This window comes from Xenopus laevis, chromosome 5S (assembly GCF_017654675.1).
Source record: "Xenopus laevis strain J_2021 chromosome 5S, Xenopus_laevis_v10.1, whole genome shotgun sequence".
Taxonomy (NCBI): domain Eukaryota; kingdom Metazoa; phylum Chordata; class Amphibia; order Anura; family Pipidae; genus Xenopus; species Xenopus laevis.
In genome coordinates, this window is record NC_054380.1 from 105,769,269 (window position 1) to 105,792,510 (window position 23,242).

The 23,242-nt window shown below is 38.5% G+C and overlaps 1 protein-coding gene across 1 annotated transcript; it reads left to right on the forward strand.

Moving 5' to 3' along the window:
• The first annotated feature begins 1,150 nt into the window (after positions 1–1,150).
• On the forward strand, positions 1,151–8,968 carry clrn1.S (clarin 1 S homeolog). The gene is made up of 3 exons (XM_018265766.2): positions 1,151–1,627; positions 6,722–6,901; positions 7,721–8,968. The coding sequence occupies exons 1-3, from the start codon at positions 1,375–1,377 to the stop codon at positions 7,984–7,986; spliced, it is 699 nt and encodes a 232-aa protein (XP_018121255.1). The 5' UTR covers positions 1,151–1,374; the 3' UTR covers positions 7,987–8,968.
• Positions 8,969–23,242: the final 14,274 nt, after the last annotated feature.

Here is a 23,242-nt window from a genome sequence, read left to right on the forward strand (position 1 = left end):
AATTTAGCTTTTTACAATGCTGGTTACAAAGATATATTTTCACAGCAACATTTTACATTTCCAGATTTTCAGATTTCTTTCTGTTTAATTCTTTAAAAACTTATTGTATGTTTTTTTTCTAGTTTTTTTCCGAATCGCTAGACTTTTTCAGGCTTTTTCCCAAAAAGCCAGCATTTTTCGGATTTTTTGCATGAAAAGCCAAAAAAAAGTCGGATTTTCAAGGCTGTGCAAACCACAGAAACTTCCAAATAGGATAGGGACCGCTCCCATTGACTTTTATATATACAACCTCCGCAGGTCTGAAATAGTGTTTTTTCGGATTCTGACATTTTGCAGCATCGGGCTTTAATATATCCCGATAAATTTGAGTTTAAATAAAAAAAATTGAGTTTCTGGCTCCTGACAGAATCCAAGAAGAGAGAAACCTGAGCAATCTAAGCCTAATGAGTCCTAAAATATCTACTGCAGTTAATGACCTGATACTAGTGTTCATCGGAAGACTAGTTTACATGAAATCTTGTTAATAGCTTGGTGATTAATATCCTGTTTTCTCTACCATTAGGCTCTACTGTGGCTTTAACTCCTCCATCTGCAATCGAAGCCAAACTTCGACACCTAACTAGTTCATGAGAGATTACTAATAAAAATGATTAAAGAATAGTTCACCTTAAAACAAACATTCAGTATGATAAGACCTTGTGTTGCCCTGTTAGAATGCAGTGCAAGTATAATGATACAAATGGGATATAGATGGGTGTGTAGATTTATGCACTGAAATTTAAAGTAAATAAAACTAACTATGGCAGTGATATTACATTTGGCCTAGTTATCTCAGAGAGAATAAGGTGATATTTTAATTTTGAATGCATTTTTATATTTAGAATCATAGTGGTGTTGAAATTTAATAAATCAATCCAATCCTCTTATGCAAGTAATTGAAATGCCTCTGTGACTGTTTACAGGTCAATCTCCAGCGTAAGATATATGGATCCCTAAGGAAAATCACAATGGCAAAATCCATTCAGCCAACAGTTATCTAACTGAAATGGAAGCCGTGCTTGTTTCCGCTGATCCAGCCCAGCAGAAGGTGACTCAGAAAAGAACTGAGTTCATCAAGTTACACACAGGTTCCATCTGTTGGAGCCTTTGTCAGAGGAGAGGGGAGGCATCAACAGTTTGAGCACTTGTTTCATTTGTCGTGTTTAACATGGGGAGAACTACAGCTGCTCCACTGAGCACTAATGAACTGTTTTCAGTAAAATCTAAATTGGAGGCTGGTCTGTTTGTGGAACTGTGGTAAAATGCTAGTGGTATTTTAGACAGCTCGTGAGACTTATTATAGCTTGGTGTGGAGGGAAGCATTTCTGGGCAGTCATGCCAAACTTACAGAAAAAAATCCTCTTTTGTTTGGCCGGTGTGTTGAGCTTTGCCTGTGCTCTCGGAATTGCAGCAGCTCTAGGGAAGCAGCTCTGGGTCAAAGGGACCATCCTGTGTAAAACTGGAGCCCTGCTGGTCAATGCAACAGAGGAAGAGCTGCAGAAATTTGTTGGGGAAATTCAGTATGGCCTTTTCTATGGACAAAGAGTGAAGCAATGTGGGCTTGGGGGGAGACCAACTTCATTTTCATGTAAGTATCCTGAACAATAATTACTTATGTGAGTTGTGCTGGGTAGCTTTGGCTTTTGTGGAAGGAACATTATTATTTCTGTATAAAAATCATTAACAATATTGTATATTTATGAAAGAGAAATTGCAGAATGTGCAGGCAGATACCTTTTATTGGACAAAGACTTCACATACGCAAATATTATTAAACATGCTTATTGGTATACAAATGATAACTTTTCGGTTATAAAAATAAAAAGTGTGTATAAAAATGTGGTTATTAGTGAAAGTGCTGTATGTTGTGGTGTTTGCTTATTTTTCAAAGCGTGTAAAAGTAATAACTATGAAGGCATCACTGTGAGTCAGTACTATATAGGCATTACTGCTGTTACCACGTTTTTACTCAGTTGCCTGTAATTTCTATTTAAATGAAGCTGATATCATAAAGCTTGATATTATTGTGGTCCTAACATTTCAGCTGCAATTTTATTATTAATCAAGCTATAGCAGATGTGCTGAATATTGAATAGTGATTTACATTTTTATGTTATTGCATTTAAAATGTAATAGAAAAAGAAATTGAACAAAAAGTTATGTTTTGTTATGTAATGTGAGAGTGACTGTACCTTATAATATGTGTTCATATCAAACTAGGGACACGCCTGCTTTTCATAGGTACATCCTGGACACTCTGAATTTTAGATGCAGAGTTTGTAATAATAATTAGCAATGGATAAATTGCAGGTCCTATAAAGGCACAGTAGAGGAAATCAGCATCATTATGTTTATTTCACAATATTAAAAAATACCCATGTGCAAAATTCATGTTATCTGGGCTAATCTGCGTTACTGAGCTAAATGTATTACTTTTGTATTCAGGAAGGGACATGAACCAATTGCAGGTAAATGAGGAACTGAGTTGAGAAACCTTTAATTAGATGCCTCATTTATTATTCAGGAGAAGGAAATGATGACTCACCATCCAAGACTTATGCAGCACATTACTTCATGTGAGGCAGACACTTATTTTCATTATTAGGGCTCTTAATCACTGGCGTTCTGACCGGCGCTCCCCTGCGTTCTGTTTTTTGGCGTTCAGCCGCAGGGGAGCGCAGGAATAGACGCATGTCATTATTTCAAATGGGGCTGTACTCACTCAGGCGCGTGTAGGCGCCGAACGCAGGAAAAATGCAGCATGTTGCGTCTCAACCTGCGTTCGGCGCCTACACGCGCCTGAGTGAGCGCAGGTCAGAACGCCAGTGAGTAAGAGCCCTTAAGGAGAAGGCAATGATCACACTAAGCCCAGGACTTATGCAAACAGTTGCTTCATGTATGGCACGTATTCCTCAGTATTAAGAACAAATTATTTCATAAGTGATGGCTACAAAGGAATAACTATTCTTGAGATCCAAAAGAATGAACCAACTAAGAAAGGTAGTTGCCATTGTGTGTTGGCATCCTACCATAGCAAGCCTACAGTGACATTCTGATCTTGTAAGAAATGCCATTAACCTTATCGTCAAATATATGTGAATTATTAATTAGCATGCTTGGTAACATACTCTATTTGGTAACTTTATATACTGGAGAGTTTGTTGTAATCAGATCTGCCTTAAATAGAACGCACATGCCCATCCTAATAAGGATAAACTGCCTATCTGAGAGCCAGCTGTGAATCCAACAAAGAAAAAACTTGTTGGTAGCAGGGTGGACAAGTGCAAAAAAAGTAGTTCAAATATTTAGGTTTTAGTAAAGCTTTTGATAATGTTCATATTGTTGGACATGAGAGGAAGTGGGAAGAAAAGTGACTGAGCAGCATAGAGCAATGTGTTTCAGTTGAGTACTGAACTCCTATAGGCCCAGACTGGCAATAAGTAGATTCTGGCAAATGCCAGAGGGGCTGCTCTAAGTTGCCATAGGCTGTTACTGTTTAGTGGGCTGGTGGGGGGCTGTTTGGGCCTCTGTGTTCTTGAAATGCCAGAGCCTATTTTTAATCCTTGTCCAAGCCTGAACAAGGATCATCAGCAAATGGGTTAGGAACATTGGAGAACATTTGCAAATGTGCAGTAGTTTGAAATCCCTCAACATTTGTATAATAAAAAGAACAATTTGGTGATGCTCATTTATGCTCAGTTATGCTCAGTTATGACAGGCACCATTCTCTTCCACCCAAACCCCTCCCACCTTCCAATAACCTTGAGTCATATTGTGGTCTGCAACTAAGGGCTGTCCCTCCTAAATCAGGACCAAAGGAAAATATGCAGTTTGTTTTCATAGAAAACATTCTCAGTCAAATTAGATCAAGACCACCCCAAAAAAGCAGTAAGGACAATGACCAAAATAATTGTTAAATGGCATTATGACAAAAGCATCATTTTTTGTCCAAATAGCGGAGTCAAAATGCCACATCAGCGCTATCTTCCAGTGAACATAAATGCTGGCATGGGTGATTCTTCCCTATGTAGTTCTGTGTTTCTGATTCAGTGCTTGGCTCACTGTCTGCTCCACTCCATTTTCTATCTATCATATGTGTTCCATTTAATCCCCTTTTTGTAATTAGATGACAATTTTCCTCTCCAACTTTCACAACAAAATCACAATAGCCAGTGTCACCCAGCAAACTTCATTTAGATGGGCAGATTGTATTGTCATATCTTATGTCAAATTTACCCCCAACAATCTGCTTTCTCATAGTCAATAACCATGGTAGCTCTAATATTAGAAGTAAATCTGTGTTTCATGCTGTACATGGCCCTAAGACACACAGGTTTACTAGTAGCAGCTACTTGGCACAGCTACAAAATAGACAATAGTCATAATTGGCTTTGATACGACACTACGTGCGTTTTAGCAGAGAAAATTCTCAGTATTGTCTATGGCAGGGCATTTAGTAGCCTAAATAGCTGCTACTAGTAGCTCCGTGTGTCTTCACCCTTTAATTATGTTCATAGAGTACATGATTCATATGCCACTTTGTTTCATTGTTTGCTTTATTTTTGTTGCTGCCTCCATTTGCACAAATACCAAAATCTCATATAAATAAGATAGTTACAATAAACTTAGTCTGCAGTCGGAATAGGTCTCAGATTATACAGCAGTGTTAGATATGCTCCCTGTTCTCCTCCATGCATCTTTTAATTATAAAGGAATTTGTGCAGCCTGCAACTCTCTAGTTATAAAGCTTATATCTGCTTTTGCTACTCTTGTTAATTCCCATCTGTTTCTGGGTCAGCAGTTTATTTGCAGAAAGGTTACTGGCATAGATACGCAGAACTAAATTATTCATTAACGTCAACCAAATTCTTTTTAGATTCATTTTTCGTTTTCACTTCATTGAAACATTAAACAGTAAAGCTGAACATATTCCAATATGTCACATGTGAAAGTTTAATGATTTGTCAGCTAATAGAATGCATGTGGTAGGCTGCCAATAAAAGGCAATTGAATCCAATGTAAATGAGGGAATCCAATTCCCAATACAATGAATAACTGGCCTCTGGCCCATAGAGAGCCACGTTTATGTCAAGTTATTTAGCTCAGCATTCTGAAGTGCTACAGCGAAATCCATACTTTATAGACATATACACATATACAAGGCAATACCCATGAAATCAACATTACCGTACAAGAAATAAATATACAAGAGATTCATTAATTAAGAAAAATGTATAGAATTTATTTTTAATTATTATTATTAGTAGTATTATTGTTGTTATCATTATAATTATTATTATATATTCAATATGATATCAATATAATAATAGAAAAATATATTTATATATACAGTACATATATTTACTGTATATAAAATTTCTGGATTTAACTGAATAATGTCTTTTTCTATTACCAAATTTGTTTGGCTGTAAATTTCTTGACCTCGCTATGCCCAACTGCTCTGCAACTCCCCTCACTAAAGTTGCTCCTGAGCAGTGATCCCCAACCATTGGCTCTCAAGTTGCTCACCAAACCCTTGGATGTTGCTCTCAGGGGCTTATTTTTTTCATTTCTGGCTTGGGGGCAAGTTGTGGTTGTATAACAACTAGTTGTACTGCCAAATAGAGCCTCCTGTGGGCTGCCTGTCCACATAGGGGCTTCCAAATAGCCAATCACAACCTTTAATTGACACCCGAGGCAAATTTACCATGCTTGTGTTGCTCCCCAAATCTTTTTACATCTGAATGTTGCTCACGGGTAAAACAAGTTTGAGGACCCCTGCTTCAGAGAATTGGGGTGGCCTGCTGACCTAGGCCCACTTCTTTGTGGACTTTCCATAAATCTGGGCCAGACTTTTAAAATTGTGAACCTACCTAAATTTTATTTGTAGCCTCCTTTCCCATAGCATAGAAATAATAGCTATAGTGTTCACAAATGTGTCATGGCCCCATCTATTCTTGTATAATTACTTATGATTTATGGCAATACACACTTGTCCAGCAAGGCATGAGGTGGGTGTTGAGGTTTTCGGTACCTTAATGAAATGCTCATAGTTAGGTTACTATTTTGCTTTTGTCTGTGTGGTGTTTGCCCTGAACTACAATAGTCTGAGCAGTTTTCCCAACAGACTTTAATGGACATCCGTATCTCCCTATTGAATTGGATAATGTCTGCTACTTAATCTGCCAGACATCATTTGTGGTACATAGAGAGAGTATATATGTGCACAGTGCAGTTAACACTCAGAGGGCTGCCCGGTACTTGCTGTAGCTTTGACCATTTATGTGCCTGTATTATCCGTTCTGCTTTTGGTACCCAGATTTTCTTTTTGAATTAGTACTATACAAACTCTGCCTGGAGTGAACTACCTAAAAAAGTGACAATGCCTGATGGTAGATGCTGCTAAAACCATCTTACAACAATGGCTAAATTATGACTCTAGACACTTCTATTGAAATCTCCAGTGCTTGGTGTTCTTTGTGGTCTGATCTATTGATGCACACTGTGGCTAATGAATTTTATAATTCTCCATGCTTTGTCAAAATCTGATAATTTGATTTCATGATATAAATTTAGCAGACATTATAACATTGCCACCTTCGTTAGATACAGTATGAAACAAAATGTATACTAACTGATTATTGAAGAGCGAATGCCTTTTAACTGTATTCTTTTCTTGAAGTTTTTCCAGATTTGCTGAATGTCATCCCTGCCAGTATGCACGTCAGTGTCATCATATTCTCCACAGTGCTCATTGTATTTGCCTTGGTGGGAACAGGCTTCTTCATGTTCAATGCCTTTGGTAATCCTTACGAGACTTTGCATGGTCCTGTTGGACTCTATCTTTGGTGCTTTGTTTCATGTAAGTATTCTTTGAACAGTCATTATATTTTTCCTCTACAAAACTACAATTTACTACTATTTAAAAAATAAAATGGAAATAACTCAGTGAATTCAGATTTTGTGCATTCCAGTGTAAATATGATATCAGCTGATATTAGCACTGCCATATATATGTTGTTTTTTGGTTTATAAGGGTGTTTCTGGGAATGACCAACCTTGGTACCATAAAACACAAAAAACAGTATACCGTTTAACATTTATAGATTGTTGATTTATGAAATAAATGTCACAGTTTGGCAATGCATATATAGATAATATATACTATAATATAGATAAGACAAAACAGTTTACCAGGGCCAGTGACTACTGTATGAGGACAGTGAAGCAGTTCCATTTTTTCAGGATTCTAGCTTATAAAATAAATACAGTAGAACCCCCATTTTATGTTTTTAAAGGGATCAGAATAAAAAAATCAGGGAAATGTATTATGCAAAATATATAGGTGAGACCACAAAAAAACAATGTAATGTGAGGGAAAACTTAAAATCAGGGGATGTAAAATTGAGGTTTTACTGTAACACAATGACAATAGCACCATATGAAACGAGATTACTGTTTCTATAGAATGATTATTTTAATATCCATCATGCAGCATACAAAATGTTACTGAGCTACAATAACCGTCCAACAATGTTTGGCAAAAGATCAGATTCGGTTCTACCACACAGCCGTATGGTCACAGGCTGGAAATCTTATACCACAGAATACTAACTTATTAGAGACGGTTATAGACAGCAACACAATATTGCTTTAACAAATTTCCTGTTTCTTCTTTTAGGTTCCTGTGGCTGTCTCGTGTTAATCCTCTTCTCTTCTGAAGTGAAAATGCACCATTTATCTGAAAAAATTGCTAATTACAAAGAAGGAAGCTTTGCATTTAAAACACACAGTGAACAGTTCCAGACCTCTTACTGGATTATCCTGGTTTGCACCCTTGTGCACGTAGCCAACGTTTTCCTGATTCGAGTTGCAGGTTTTGATTTCCCATTTGCAAAGTCTAAGGATCTTGAGACAAATTCGGGGGCAATCGATCTAATGTATTGAAAAAGAGCAGAGATCATACCACTTTAGGCAGCAGGTTAATTACCATCTGATAACCATGTAGATCAGTATTCTGAGCAAACTGTAATCAGACTCCCAATGATCATTCACTTAGCAGTCTGAGAACAATTAATAATACTGAATATTGTATTTTCAGTAGTGTAGTCAGAGTCATCTAAATAGTTGTGTCAAGGAAAGCTGATTCATTTGGTTAATATCTCAGGTACAGGGAAAAACCAGAGTGGTAAAGTTGCACTTTACCATCATACTTGGCACAAAGTTGAAATAAAGTGTTAGTACTGTTAGCGTTTAGTTACTTTGGCCACTGATAGTGGTAATTGTACAGCTCTCCAAAAGGCCATGTAAGTTTGTGAAGGTGGACCCGAAGATCACTTGAATAGAGGAGGATGTTTCTACATCTGAAATGGGAAAATTTTGATAACAGAATATCTTGAACAGCAGACGGTACATCAAAATGCACAGTAATATTGCACCCGCTTTTAGATTGTAATGTTAGATCGGGAACTGTTTTCTTCCTATACCAGTATTAGCAATTAGGCATGTTACATATAGATTTATAAGGTTGAACTTGATGGACGTCTGTCTTTTTTCAACCTAACTTACTATGTTACTATGTAAGTAATTTGTATATTTCATGTACACTCCATTCTGTTGTACAACACTGAGAAATATGTTGGGCCTTTATACATACATGTTAATAATAATAATAATAATAATAATATGACTATGGTTAAATGTCCAATTTACTAGAGCTATTTATTTTATAGGCCATCCTTTAAGTAAGGATGTTAGCAGGGCCGCCATCAGGGGGTCACAGGGGGGACAGTTGTCTAAGGGGGGCCCGACCATGCTCACTTACTTGATTTCAGCTCAGCGTGCTGCCAGTAGGACACTGCAGCTCTGTGCACGGAAGCTTTTCCCAATTAAGATTTCCTGTACCCTCATTGGTCCATTAAGAATAAGTCCCGGTAAATCTGCATTGGGATTGGATCCCCTTGTCCAATCCCTGTACAGTTTTACCGGGACTTATTTTTAAAGGACCACGAGGTTACAGGAAATCTTAAAGGAAAACTATAACCCCCCAAACATTGTAGGTCTCTATAAAAAGATATTTCATAAAACAGCTCATATGTAAAACCCTGCTTCAGTTAAATAAACCATTTTCATAATAATACACTTTTCTAGTAGTATGTGCCATTGGGTAATCATAAATAGAAAATTGCCATTTTAAAAAATAAGGGCCGCCCCCTGGGATCGTAGGATTCACTGTACTCACAAACAAACCAAACAAACCATACATGTTAGGTCACATGAGCCAATTAACAGACAGAGTTGTGTCTTTTGCTTCCACACTTCTTCCTGTTACAGTTAGAGTTTAAGTATTTCTGGTCAGGTGATCTCTGAGACAGCACAGAGACCATCACGAAATGGTGGCTCAAGGCAAGAGATGTAAAAGGGCAATATTTACTTTAATATATATTCCAGTTTGGTGAGATTCTTTAATATGCCACTTAAAATGATATGAACTATCTGTTGCTTAAGTGTTTATTTTGGGGGTATAGTTTTCCTTTAATTGGAGAAAAGCTTCTGTGCACAGAGCTACAGTGTCCTACTGGCAGCACGCTGAAAGCAGGGGGGGGCGGCTAATCAAGTAAGTGAAGCATGCCCCCCCCCTTTACTTGCAGGCGGGCCCCAGATCACCAATGGCTTTTTATAACTTGTGGAGGGGGGCCCTGCCATCAATTTTTTTTTACTTGTAAGGGGGGCCCTGTCACCAATTTTTTAAAAAAAAAAAAAATTTATGGGGGGCCCTGGCGCCAATATTTTTTTTAACTTATAAGGGGGCCTGACAATCAATAGCTTTTTATAACTTGTGTGTGGGGGGGTTACCTTTTTTAGCACTGATGTCTATGTGGTCTTTTAACTGTAGTGTGGAGTGGGCGGGATCTGGGGTGGGGCTTGGGGGCAGTGGTGGGCGGGGCCCAGGGGGGCCCTGAAAATTTGTTGTATGGGGCCCGTGATTTCTCATGGCGGCCCTGGATGTTAGTATTAGTATAAACACCTATACATATGTCACAAAGCACAAAAAATAAAAATGAGAAAAAAATAACAATACTTTTTTTATTGTTTCTTCACAGTGCTATTATTACCTATGATAGTAAATTATTTACAATTTGTATCTGAGATCCCCACCTTTGATATTGTTTCCTATGAAAATAAATTCATAATTTTTTATGTAAAGTACTGTTTTACCAACAGTGTAAACGTGTCTTACGGGGTTTATATCCATTTTTTGTAAAATGTAAGATTTTATTAAAGAAATTCACTAAAAAAAACTAAAAACTGTAACAAAATAACTCTTGATTTCATGTTCATTTATTAAAGTTCACCTGTTCAGGATTGTTTGATTTTATGAGCTGTTGCTATTTACAGATTATTTTGCAATATTGTTTAACAGGGAACGGGTCAACATAAATTTTCTCTCCACTAGCCCTGGGACATGCAGCATTTTTACCCTTATTCTCTAAAAGAGGAAAGTAGAAAGGATCCTCGTGCAGTCAGAGAAAACAAACTTGTAGAATTCTGCATTAAAATTAGAAAAAAATTGGAGTTTACAGGATTACTTGTCTGTGTTATCTCATATCTGCTTTATATTTGCAACATAGTCCTGAATTTTTAAAACCAGAGACGGAAGGGGATTACAAAATCATAGGCTAAAGACAGAGAGAACATGGAGCAGTATTTAAAGCTAAAATAATCAATCACAAAACATGGATGAGTAGTCAATCACATAACCTGATTAAATGGCCAGTTAGAGAAAACTACAAGGAACATATTGTTTCCTCCCTTCATAAAAACTGGTCTGATCAATATGTAGATCTTAAAAGTAATCTGATCTATAGACATACCTTTTCTCTCTCCATTTTTCTTTTTTTTGTATATTCTTTATTTATGACAATTTTATAGGGGATACAGAAAGAAAAGGGGGGGGAGAGAGTAACAGAAAAAAGGGGGAACAGAAAAAAAAATATCAAGTATTCCATTTCACCTCAATTGTACCATAACTACTTTAACAAAAAGTTAGCTATTGGCATACCATCTGATCGTTGGTATTTATAAGATTATTCATAATTCCACTTAGACTGAAGTGAGATAATCAGAAAGTAAGATTGAAGCAGAAAAAGGATAAGAAAAGGGATTTCTTATCTGGTAGTTTAACTGATTGCTTAACTAGTTGCTTGAACGGTTGCTTAACTGGTTACTTAACTGGTGGACCTTGCATCCCATCTTTTATCTTTATATTTCTAAATACAGGTTTTGTTCGAAAAGTGGTTTCCCATCATAAGAGAGAAAATTCCTCAGATATCAAGAGTCAAATCTCAAAAATCGTATTTCAAGAATCAAGACTAAACTGTGGGTTTTTCCCTAGTTTTTCCCATGGTGCCCAGATTCTCCAAAAACGATTTATTTTCCTTTTTTTTAAAGCAGCTATTTCCTCAAATTTTTTAATCCATGGATATGATCATATTTGCTTAGTGAATTGTCTAAAATAAAAACCAAATAAAAGATCCACTTTACTTCACTCTTGAGTAGTCTATCAAGAATATTACCTCCTCCCTGGTGTTAAATAATTATTTCGATACCTGTTACTGAGAAGATGTCATGTGGTCTATCAGTGCATCCTCCAAAGTGTTTTCAAAACACATCAGTTAATAGTGCTACTCCAGCAGAATTCTGCACTGAAATCCATTTCTCAAAAGAGCATGTAGGGCCCTATAGGGATACAGGCCCTATAGAGTTAATCTTTTGACCATTTCCTTGGGTTGTTGGGTAGAATCCCTGTTACAGAATAACCTTTACAGTGATAGGCTGAGAGATTTGATGACACTGCTCTGACACACTCCTATATAGTGAGTGCAGGGAGTGGCCTCTTCCTCTTTTGCCTCTGGATGTGATTCCAGCTGGATGTGCTCAGGGGGACTGAGTGCAATAGGCCCAGAAGAAGTCATGTGTCCAAGTCAGGGACCAGGTAACCCCGTGAATGAGGAACAGATATACTAGGGCAGACTTGTCATAGTCTCTCTAGGAGAGAAAGGCAGATAGGATAGAGAGAAAGAGCAGCTGAAGCTCCAACAAGGATTTGCAGAAAGGGAGTAGCTTCCCAGAGGGTCTGTGTGTTGCCTCCAGTCAGGGACCTCAGTGAGGAGGGACTGTAGGGTAGAAGCTACTTTCCTGACAACTTCCAGGAGGGAAAGGTTGTACTGCAATTGCCTGTGTACTCTCTGTGTGAGCCTGCCTTTGTTCTGTGTGAACTCTCAATATTCTATTTTCCTCAAGCTCCTGCGTGAGTATTAAACCTGTGGTCACTTGCCTCGTGCATAGTAAATAAACCGTTCCTGATTGTTAAGAACCTCCTGGCGCCCAAGTTATTTTTGTGTGCACAGTAGCCTGGGGGGGATGTAGTTGCACTACACCATAGAGGGAACACCTCCACTTAGCGAAGGCCCTGCCCTGGGTGTAAAGGTGGCCATACACGGGCCGATAAAAGCTGCCGACAGACCGGCAGCTTATTGGCCCGTGTATGGGGCCCCCGACGGGCTTCCCTGATCGAGATCTGCCCGAAAGTCGGCCAGATCTCGATCGGATGGGACAAAAAATCCCGTCGGATCGCGGCCGCATCTATTCGTTGATGCGGTCCCGCGATCCGACTGCCCGTTCCCCATGCGTTAGGATCCGATCATTAGGCCCTAGGGCCCACGATCGGATCAGCCCGATATTGCCCAGAGAGATCCGCTCATTTGGCCAAACGAGCAGATCTCTCCGTTTATGGCCACCTTAAGTCGTGTGTAACCCATGCTCTAGTGTTCTAGCTGGTGAATTAACCCCGAGTGGCCCAAATAGGTGTTACAAGCAGATTTTTTTATATTCAGTTTTGAAATCTGACATGGGGCTAGACATTTTGTCAATTTCCCAGCTGCCCCCAGTCATGTGATTTGTGCCTGCACTTTAGGAGAGAAATGCTTTCTGGCAGGCTGCTGTTTTTCCTTCTCAATGTAACTGAATGTGTCTCAGTGGGACATGGGTTTTTACTATTGAGTGCTGTTCTTTGATCTACCAGGCAGCTGTTATCTTTTGTTAGGGAGCTGCTATCTCGTTACCTTCCCATTGTTCTTTTGTTTGACTGCTGAGGGGAAAAGGGAGGGGGTGATATCACTCCAACTTGCAGTACAGCAGTAAAGAGTGATTGAAGTTTATCAGAGCACAAGTCACATGACTTGGGACAGCTGGGAAACTGACAATATGTCTAGCCCCATGTCAGATTTCAAAATTGAATATAAAAAAATCTGTTTGCTCTTTTGAGAAATGGATTTCAGTGCATAATTCTGCTGGAGCAGCACTATTAACTGATTCATTTTGAAAAAAAATGTTTTTCCCATGACAGTATCCCTTTAAGATTCTTTTTATGGGTAAACTTCAGTATTAAACTTGGTGACAAAGTATTCCCTGCGTATTTTAGACTAGTTACATTTCAACCCTAGCATTTTACTTAGTTTTTTAGTAGTATTGCTTTATTGTTCTGTACTATCTGTTTAATTTGGTTGAACCAAAAGCTATAAATTAATATGCAGGATAGGGCCTCAGCTATAACATTCTGTTAGCAAAGAACATTCTCACCCTTACTACAGAATAAAGGAATGGTAACAGAATGTTGTGACTCATCACAGACTCCATATCTCCTAAAAATAGCATATCTTTCAATTCATGTGGCTCTTAGCAAGGTAGTTTTTAGGTTCTCGATGCAATAAACACTTTGGAGTAGACAATCTCTTATCTGACAAGCTTAAAGCAAATGATATTCAAAATCTGAACATATCCATCATAGACTTAAGAACTGGTTATATGGTATACTTTTAATTAAATGCTGAGGGTGAGTGAATTTCAGTGCCAGAGCACTGTAGATAATACTTCTGATCAAACAGAAAATAACCATGTGTAAGTAAAAAAGAAACAGAATTTGTAATGAACAAAATTAAATAATTATCATATTCCTGAAAATAGCATATCTTTCAATTCATGTGGCTCTTAGAAAGGTAGTTTTATGTTCTCAATGCAATAACCACTTTGAAGTAGATAATAAAGATTAAAGCAAATGATAATCAATATCTGAACATGCCCATCATAGCCTTAAGAACTGGCTATAGGGTATACTTTTAGTTAAGTGCTGAGGGTGAGTGAATTTCCTTACAACAGTTTTTCAATTTTCTGAATGCCGATAATTTGAATCTCAAACTGATGTATGTAACAGATTCGCACAAAATTTACATCTGGATATTACTATAATCAAAGATGAACACAGTCTACTACAAACAGATATATTCAGAAAAGAAACAGCTATTAATTCTACATTGCATTGAGTTAGGAGAAATTGCTCCAATGACTCAACTTTTAAAAAAAGAACACAAGAATTGGCAGGCAGACTAAAAAAGTGTGGATACAGCAATATAACTATTCGAGCAGGCAAAAGAAGGGCTGTTACAACACCCAAATCACAGATCTTATGTCCAAAGATAAATGAAAAAACTTCTACATACTGTAATCAGTGGGATGATATCATAACAATTTTAAAAAGACATTGGCATATACTGCATACTGATTTGGCTCATATTCAGACATTTCCACAAGCTACTTCAAGACGTGTTCCCAATTTACAGGATATGCTTGTACATAGTCATTTTTGCGATAGAAAAAGAAGATCACAATTTTCAGATCATAATTTTGGTACTTTCCCCTGTGTCTAATGCAATATTTGTCCTTTCATCAATAATATTATTGGTGGACAGATTTGGTAAAAGGCATAATTTTAAACATTGGAGTAATTGCTGCACATCAGGAGTAATCTACATGATCACTTGCCTTGCAATTTACAATATATAGGTAAAACAAAGAGGGCTTTAAAAAAAAGGATATCTGAACACTTATCAAGTATAAAATCCACCTATAATACACTGAGTAAAATGCAGGCATTAGAACTAAATAGGACAGAAATGGAAATTAGTAAATCCAAAAAGTCAGTCTATTAGGGAAAACATTTTTATTTACACCATAATGGAAAGTTGGAAAGTTGGAAGGAACAACAGTAACTGTCCTAGAAAAAATATCTTTGGGAATCAGAAAAGGTGATCTGGATCCGAAAATGATTATCCACAGAAAGTAGATGGATTATTGAACTTAATATTTTGACTCCTTGTGGGCTAAACGAAAGCCTGTCACTACATACCTATATAGGTCAATACGGAATAGTTTATTAACTCTCTATCTCCATTCCAAATCTTAAATGAGATACATCCATTATTTCCTGGAATTTGAGATATGATAATTACCCATTCTGAAAATATTTGCCTGGGCAAATGCTTTTGAAAAAATACCTGTCCACCTGTGCGATGCATTAACACTATCAATGTGCAAATAAATTTGCTTTTCACATTTTAAATGTAAATAATGATTTACTTTGTATTTATAATTTCAAAATCTGAGAAATGACGGTGTAGATGCGTTTATTATCCACATTCCCTATAGTTACATCACATACAATTCGGCTTTAGGACCCAGTGAAGTCCAGAGCAAGGTCAGCCGACCCTGTGATGAGCCACAAGCAATCGGCGCAAACGTGATGATGTAAATATTGCGAGATTTGTGCGCCATTTGCCTTTGAGAAAGCCTTCACGGGCGAAACGCGGGTCAGGAGTATAGCTCCTTCAGCAGATTCGCAGCCATAACGATTGTTGCAGTGGGGGAAAAGCACTTCAGGGGGGAGGCGGAATGGAAAAAGAAAATCCTTTCTTTATCTAAACACGGGTACATGACGGACAGACCTTCCATATCCTCATCACAATTATACAGACTCCTCACATGGGCAATTGCTCCTTTCCAATACCAGGTGTTGCAATATAACTAGTGATAGAGAATAGGCTAAATCTATTTAGGTGCCTCTGAGAGGACAAAGTGTAAGTTAACCCTTGTTTTCACACTGTATTGGAAAACACGAGGGAACTGTGAGTTATAAAGAACCAAACCAAGATTCACAGGCACACTTGTTAACTCACATCAAGGGGCAGATTTATCAAGGTTTGAATTAAAAATTAAAATTTTAAAATTAAAAATTCGAGTTTATTTTAGTGTAATTCGACTAGGGAATAGTCCAAATTCGATGAGTTTAAAAAAAAATCGAATTTCGAAATGTATCATGTACTGCTCATTTAAGAATTCAAATTCAACTATTTGCCATCTAAAACCAGCCGAATTGGTGTTTTAGCCTTTCGGGGACCTCCTACAATCAATTTGGAGTCGTTTGGTGGACTTTTGAAAATCAATTTTTTAAAAAAAAAAAAAACTTGACTCTTATTAGATTGAATGATTGAATTTGATTAGAATTCGATTTGAGTTTGCAGGTCGATCCTATTTACCCGAATTTAAAAAATTTGATTTTTAAATTATATTTCAATTGGTTGGTTTTTTTTTTCAAGTTTATCGGAGTCCATAAACGCTAAATCACACAAGCAATTACAAAGTACAGGTATGGGATCTGTTATCCAGGAATCCCATTATCCAGAAAGCTCCAAATTACAGAATCATCATCTCCCATAGACTCAATTTTATCCAAATAATCCAAATATTTAAAAATTATTTCCTTTTTCTCTGTAATAATAAAACAGTAGCTTGTACTTTAACCCAACTAAGCTATACCGTATATGCTCGAGTATAAGCCGACCCGAGTATAAGCCGAGGTACCTAATTTTACCTACGAAAACTGGGAAAACTTATTGACTCTAGTATAACCCTAGACTCAACTACAGCCCTGTCTCCCAGCAGTGCACATTCTGCCAAAGCGACCCCCCAGCGATCAACCGGACTTCTTTGCAAAGTTGATGGTGACAGAGAATTGCCAAACGGATTACTGTGTGCATTGTCCCACTGTCCCACTACCATGTGCAGAGGGTGCTGTTTGATATTGCCATCACTGTTAATCTTTCGTATAACCAACAGAGGGCGCTGTGTGATATTGCAGTCACTGTTATTCTTTCATATAACCAACAGAGGGCGCTGTGTGATATTGCCATCACTGTTAATCTTTCGTATAACCAACAGAGGGCGCTGTGTGATATTGCAGTCACTGTTATTCTTTCATATAACCAACAGAGGGCGCTGTGTGATATTGCAGTCACTGTTAATCTTTCATATAACCAACAGAGGGCGCTGTGTGATATTGCAGTCACTGTTATTCTTTCATATAACCAACAGAGGGCGCTGTGTGATATTGCAGTCACTGTTAATCTTTCATATAACCAACAGATGGCGCTGTGTGATATTGCAGTCACTGTTATTCTTTCATATAACCAACAGATGGCGCTGTGTGATATTGCAGTCACTGTTATTCTTTCATATAACCAACAGAGGGCGCTGTGTGATATTGCCATCACTGTTAATCTTTCGTATAACCAACAGAGGGCGCTGTGTGATATTGCAGTCACTGTTAATCTTTCATATAACCAACAGAGGGCACTGTGTGATATTGCAGTCACTGTTAATCTTTCATATAACCAACAGAGGGCGCTGTGTGATATTGCAGTCACTGTTATTCTTTCATATAACCAACAGAGGGCACTGTGTGATATTGCAGTCACTGTTAATCTTTCATATAACCAACAGATGGCGCTGTGTGATATTGCAGTCACTGTTATTCTTTCATATAACCAACAGATGGCGCTGTATGATATTGCAGTCACTGTTATTCTTTCATATAACCAACAGATGGCGCTGTATGATATTGCAGTCACTGTTATTCTTTCATATAACCAACAGAGGGCGCACTGTTATTCTTTCATATAACCAACAGAGGGCATTGTGGGATATTGCAGTCTCTCCCCAAGTGTACTGTTGGTATAGGAATGATTAAAAGTGACTGCAATCTCAGCTACTCGGGTCGGGTACCGCTGACCCGAGTATAAGCCGAGGTAGACTTTTTCAGCACATTTTGGATGCTGGAAAACTCGGCTTATACTCGGGTATATACGGTAATTAATCCTTATTAGAGGCAAAACCAACCTAGTGTGTTTATTTAAATTTTACATGATTTTCTAGGTATGAAGATCCAAATTACAGAAAGATCCATTATCCGGAAAGCCCCAGGTCCTGAGCATTTTGGATCACAGGTACCATAACTGTACACTTTCCAGTCCCTCAGGTGCCCCTCACCATCAGCCTCTTGTGCCTTCCTATGGGTCCAGTCAACACTCCCCTATTTACAGGGCTTAGCACACACATCGGTCTTGCCAGGTGCTTTTCAGTGGGACTCCAGCACCTTTCACTGGTTTCTGTCCCCTAACGATCCACTGCAACCCTGACTGGTGGATAACCCACCAGGCTACTTCACCCTCTTACTCCTTGATGTGGCTAAAGCTGCTCATTCTTACTCTCCTAACTCACCTACACTATTATAGTGTGCTATTACACTAGCTAGGCCCTTCAATAGCTCAATTTCATACATCTTCCTGTTTGGGTTGCACCTGCTGGTCAGATAACTTCCTGTATGAACTTTTTCCCATGAAGTATTCTAAATTTCCTCCAGAACTCCCCATTTTATACTCTTTCTAGTCTCCGCCATCTAGGACTTTGCCCCAACTCTAAGAATCTATTTCTAGCTCCCTCTACAGGCCTCTGTACTGTAATTAGTGGTGCTTGCGAAGCAAAGCATCACTACTGTTATCTTTTAGTGGTGCTTGCGAAGCAAAGCATCACTACTGTTATCTTGCAAACTTATTTTTATTCTTCTTCCGTATGAAAGTTTGGCGCGTAACTAGTCCCGCACCGTTTGTCCTAGACCCATGAATGAGGTGTCAAATCGTGCGGCTTAATCGGGAATGGGGTGGTATGACTTTTCTAAGGGGTGGGTGGTTAATTGCCCCTTGCGGGAGCAATTAACCACCCCGAAAAGTCCCATAGATTAACATTGAGGCCAACTTTTGACGGATTCTAGCGCAGAGAGGGAATCTTGTAGAAACGTTAAATTTACCACATTTGAAGAGGTTTGCGACCTGTGTCAGATGATACCCCACACGAGGGTATAAGTTTTACCCCCGGGGCAGGAGAGGTCCCCAAATTTGCCCCATTGACTTATAATGGGGAATTTATCGAATAATTAGTTTGTCGCAGACCCATGAATGAGGTGTCAAACCGTTCAGCTTATTCGGGAATGGGGTGTTGTGACTTTTCTGTCCTATTTTGGGGACCCAAAAAAGTGAGCGGAGCCGCAAACAACCAATCAGATTTTCCCTATTGACTTCAATGAGAAAATGTAAACAGCTGTAATTCTCACAGTAATAAAGCCAGAGCTCCCAAACTTGGCACCGTGGGTCACTGGGTGACTGCGGCCAAAATTTACAAAAAGTGGGCGGAGTCTACAACAGCCAATCAAATTTCAGCCATTCAATTAAATAGGAAAATTTTAAACTGCTGCCGCTCTTAGACGGTTAATGGCAGGGTCCTCAAACTTGGCACAGTTGGTCACTGGGGGACTGGGATTAAAATTAAGAAAAGTGGGTGGAGCCAAAACCAACCAATCAGATTTCTTTGATTGGTTTTAATGGGAAAAATTAAGAAGGCTGCCATTCTCTCAGTATTGATGTCAGGGACCTTGAATATCACAAATGTGGTCGCTGGGAGTTTCCACTTCAAGTTTAGAAAAAGTGGGCGGAGCCACCAACAACCAATCAAATTTCATTCATTGATTTTCAATAGAAAAAAATAGAAATGCTGCCATTTTTACACATTAAATGACAGCATTCCCAAACTTTGGTATGTTAGTCACTGAGTGACTGTGGTTCACAATTAGGAAAAAAAGGGGCGGGGCAACAACAGCCAATCAGATTTGGGCCTGAGTTTTGCCACGGCAAGCACCACTCACATTTTCTTCAGGAAATGTACCTCTCTAGTTACAACTATTATCTTTCAACATAAGTCTTTGGCTCCATCTAGGTTCCAAAACTAGAAATTACCCTTATATTAAATTAACAGCCCTTTTCCACCCCCTTACAAATGACACTTCATTTCCTATGTCTGGAGAGGTTTCCCAATGAAACAACATTAATTAAATGTACAAAGTCTGGATTATAAAATGCCTGATTTTACTGTGAGCCTTGACCATCTCAATTTTGGTTCTATTCTTAATACTGGCCAACCCTCCTTAAGAAACCAGTGTACTTTGGTTGGGGGTGGGGGAATCCACCTGTATCTGAAATAAACTACAACTACAATGAACTTTTCCATTCATGATCTACACCAGGGCTGACCAACTGGCGGACGGTGGGCCGCATTGCTTACCATATGTTACTTTAAAAAGTATCACTACAGAGATTAACTGGCCCCTGTATTGTCTAAACCTCAAATTCAGACTAACCCCCTGCATTGTTCACACCTGTGATCCCCCTGTATTGTTCATACTTGTGACTCCTCTATTGTTCACTCCCCTAAAGTCCTGTACTGTTCTACCTGAGACCCAGACTGAAACTGCCCACATTGTTCACCTGTTCACACCTTATTCAAAATGCTAATGGGGCACCAGCACTGTGTCACTGTATGTATTACATATTAGACTGGTCCTGATTCCTGTCTCCTGCTCTGTTCTGCCTTCCCTATGCTCCCTGTGTGTGTCATACTTTGGTATTTGTTCTGGGGGTTTGTTAGCAATTGAAAATTATTGTTAGTGGCCCCTAATGTGTTTAATCATATGCTGGGGTAGGGGAGGGGCAGGGGAGGAGGAGGCATATGGATTTATGGGTATGTGTTAATATGATTTAACTTTTTTCACATATGAGTGACATCCCTGCCAGGGCAGGCACAAGGTAGTTCGGCACCCTAGGCAAGAGCTTCAATCAGTGCCCCCTGTCCTGCATCACCATTTCCCTCCTTACAATGATGGTTTTTAAATAAAGAAAGCAAGAAAATGTACAACACTTTTTCATTTATATTACTGCCCCCTGTACCTGTGCAATCAAGCTCAGCAGCCATCCATCATACAGCCCTCCAGCAGCCATCATATTGCCCCCAATCTTTACCTGTGTCAGCAGCAGCAGCCAAAAATAAATCTGATCACATCATATTGCCCCCAAGTATTTATGTCACTGTGCTAGCGCCCAGCCCAGCAGCAACAGCAAACATATGGCCCCCAAATCTGTACCTGGCTGTGCCAGCAGAAAGCTTCAACACTTTACAGTAATAGAAAGAATGAATTCAGTTCAGTGCAACTGTGCAAGGCTGAGAGCAGCGAGAGCCACACCAAGCAGGCCCCCAGCTCTCTGCCTCTCTCTGTCATACAACACATCAGTGACGTGATTGACATGTATATGCACATCGTGGTGCACCGCACAGAAGGAGCTATTACTTGCCGGCAAGAGGGAGAAGGGGAAGGAGATGGATTCCACCCAACTGGGTGACCATGATTACTGAAACAAATTTTTAAATAAACGCTTGAAAAAGTGCGCCCCTCGATGATGGCGCCCTGATCCCTGCAAAAGATCTTTCATATGACCAATGGTTGTGGGAAAGATCGTAATTGTAGCCTGTATGGCCACCTTTACTCACTAGGGGTCACTAATGCTCTGCACAGGAATGCTTAAATTACTACCTCTCTACAACCAGATTTTTTACTGGTATATCTACCTAATGTTATTTCTATCTATCTTTATAGGTGGGTTTAAAATATTGTGGGGCACTACCAACAAGGGAATGGTGGTGGTAATGAACACAAGTGATTATGTAAATTAGGTAATGTGACAACTGAATGACAAGGAGACCTATCAGAAAATTAAGTTGGATCCAATTGTTTTATTTAAGGTGCCCTTATGGAGTTAGTAAAGAAACGTTTGGAAAATGAGCTATTTAATAAAAGAACATTATACCCACATTTAATCACTTGCCAAAGATCTATAAGTAAATGTGCCCTCTTTGGAGAGAAACTATTTTAGGTGTTGGCTCCCTAATGAGAACCTTTCTGAGTTGGTAGATCTGTTTTCACAGATACAAAGCATATGATTCAATTGTTTGATGGTTTTGAATGGGAGTCATCTTCTGCTTGGGCTACAGTGGACGTGGTTGGTTTGTATTCATGTATTTTGCACCAAAAAAGAGGATTAATATAATTATCACAACACAATACAGTAAATAGAATGAAGCTATGAAAATTTTTATTTTAGAGGCACTAGCATATTTACTTATGCACAATTATTTTATATGTTCCACATTTTGTCTCCATAAAAAAGGGACCATAATGGTACAAAGTCTGTGCCCATTACACAGAGGAGGAAATCTTTCGTCATTTATAATAGAAATGAATATGAATGAATATAGTTTACAATTCAATTTTAATGAAGAGGTGGTCTTACATTTAAAATTGTAAATATTAATTGTTAAATGTTTGTAATTAATTTAAAGATGTTATATTTGATTGAAATTCAGTAACAGATGTAAGGGATTGATTGGTTTTGATGATGGGTTCCCTTTACCTTTTTAAATAATTTGTGACTATGATTACCCACCGGCAAGACAGAAACGCGTCAGGCCAAAAGTAATTTGGAATAAAGGTTTGTTTTTACTGCATCCTGGAGTGTGCAATGTGTGTTTGAAATAAGATGGAATTTTGCCTTAAATTCATGGCATGACAGATTCAAAAATGTAAATAGATAACGCCTGAATTTGAATGAGTGTCATAAATGCCATATTTGCAACCTATAATTAACACAATCCCTTCCAACTTTCTAATTGACTGAGGAAAAAGTACAGATAATAATTGCTACATTTAGGAAAGGATTAAGGTAAGCTGCAAGCATTAGATTTCAACAAAGATAAAATAATGTCACCAGGTAACAGAACTGCAAGGTTTAAGCCATTGCCTTTGTTGATCGTGTCAGAAGATAACAATAATAAATTAGTAACCCTCTCCACAACTATAGTTGGTTTTATTTGATATGAAAGCAAGATACATCTTTGTTCTAAGTAGAACATATAAATATGACAAAAAATACATGGACACCTGCTATGCCTCATGATCTTATCAGTTTTGAAAATCTAAATCAGGAGTGGCAGCAGGGTCGGACTAAGCCAGCAATACACAGAGAAAAACCCTAGTGGTTTCTGAGGCTCCTCCCTGGTCCCCCCGCTTGCCCCCTAGAAGAAGGAGGTAGGC

Excerpts from the sequence above, each read along its gene's own strand:
- clrn1.S (XM_018265766.2), top strand. The coding sequence starts at position 1,375 with ATGCCAAACTTACAGAAAAAAATCCTCTTTTGTTTGGCCGGTGTGTTG. Across the intron at positions 1,628-6,721 it reads GAGACCAACTTCATTTTCAT|TTTTTCCAGATTTGCTGAAT; the intron begins GTAAGTATCCTG and ends CTTTTCTTGAAG. Across the intron at positions 6,902-7,720 it reads TCTTTGGTGCTTTGTTTCAT|GTTCCTGTGGCTGTCTCGTG; the intron begins GTAAGTATTCTT and ends TTCTTCTTTTAG.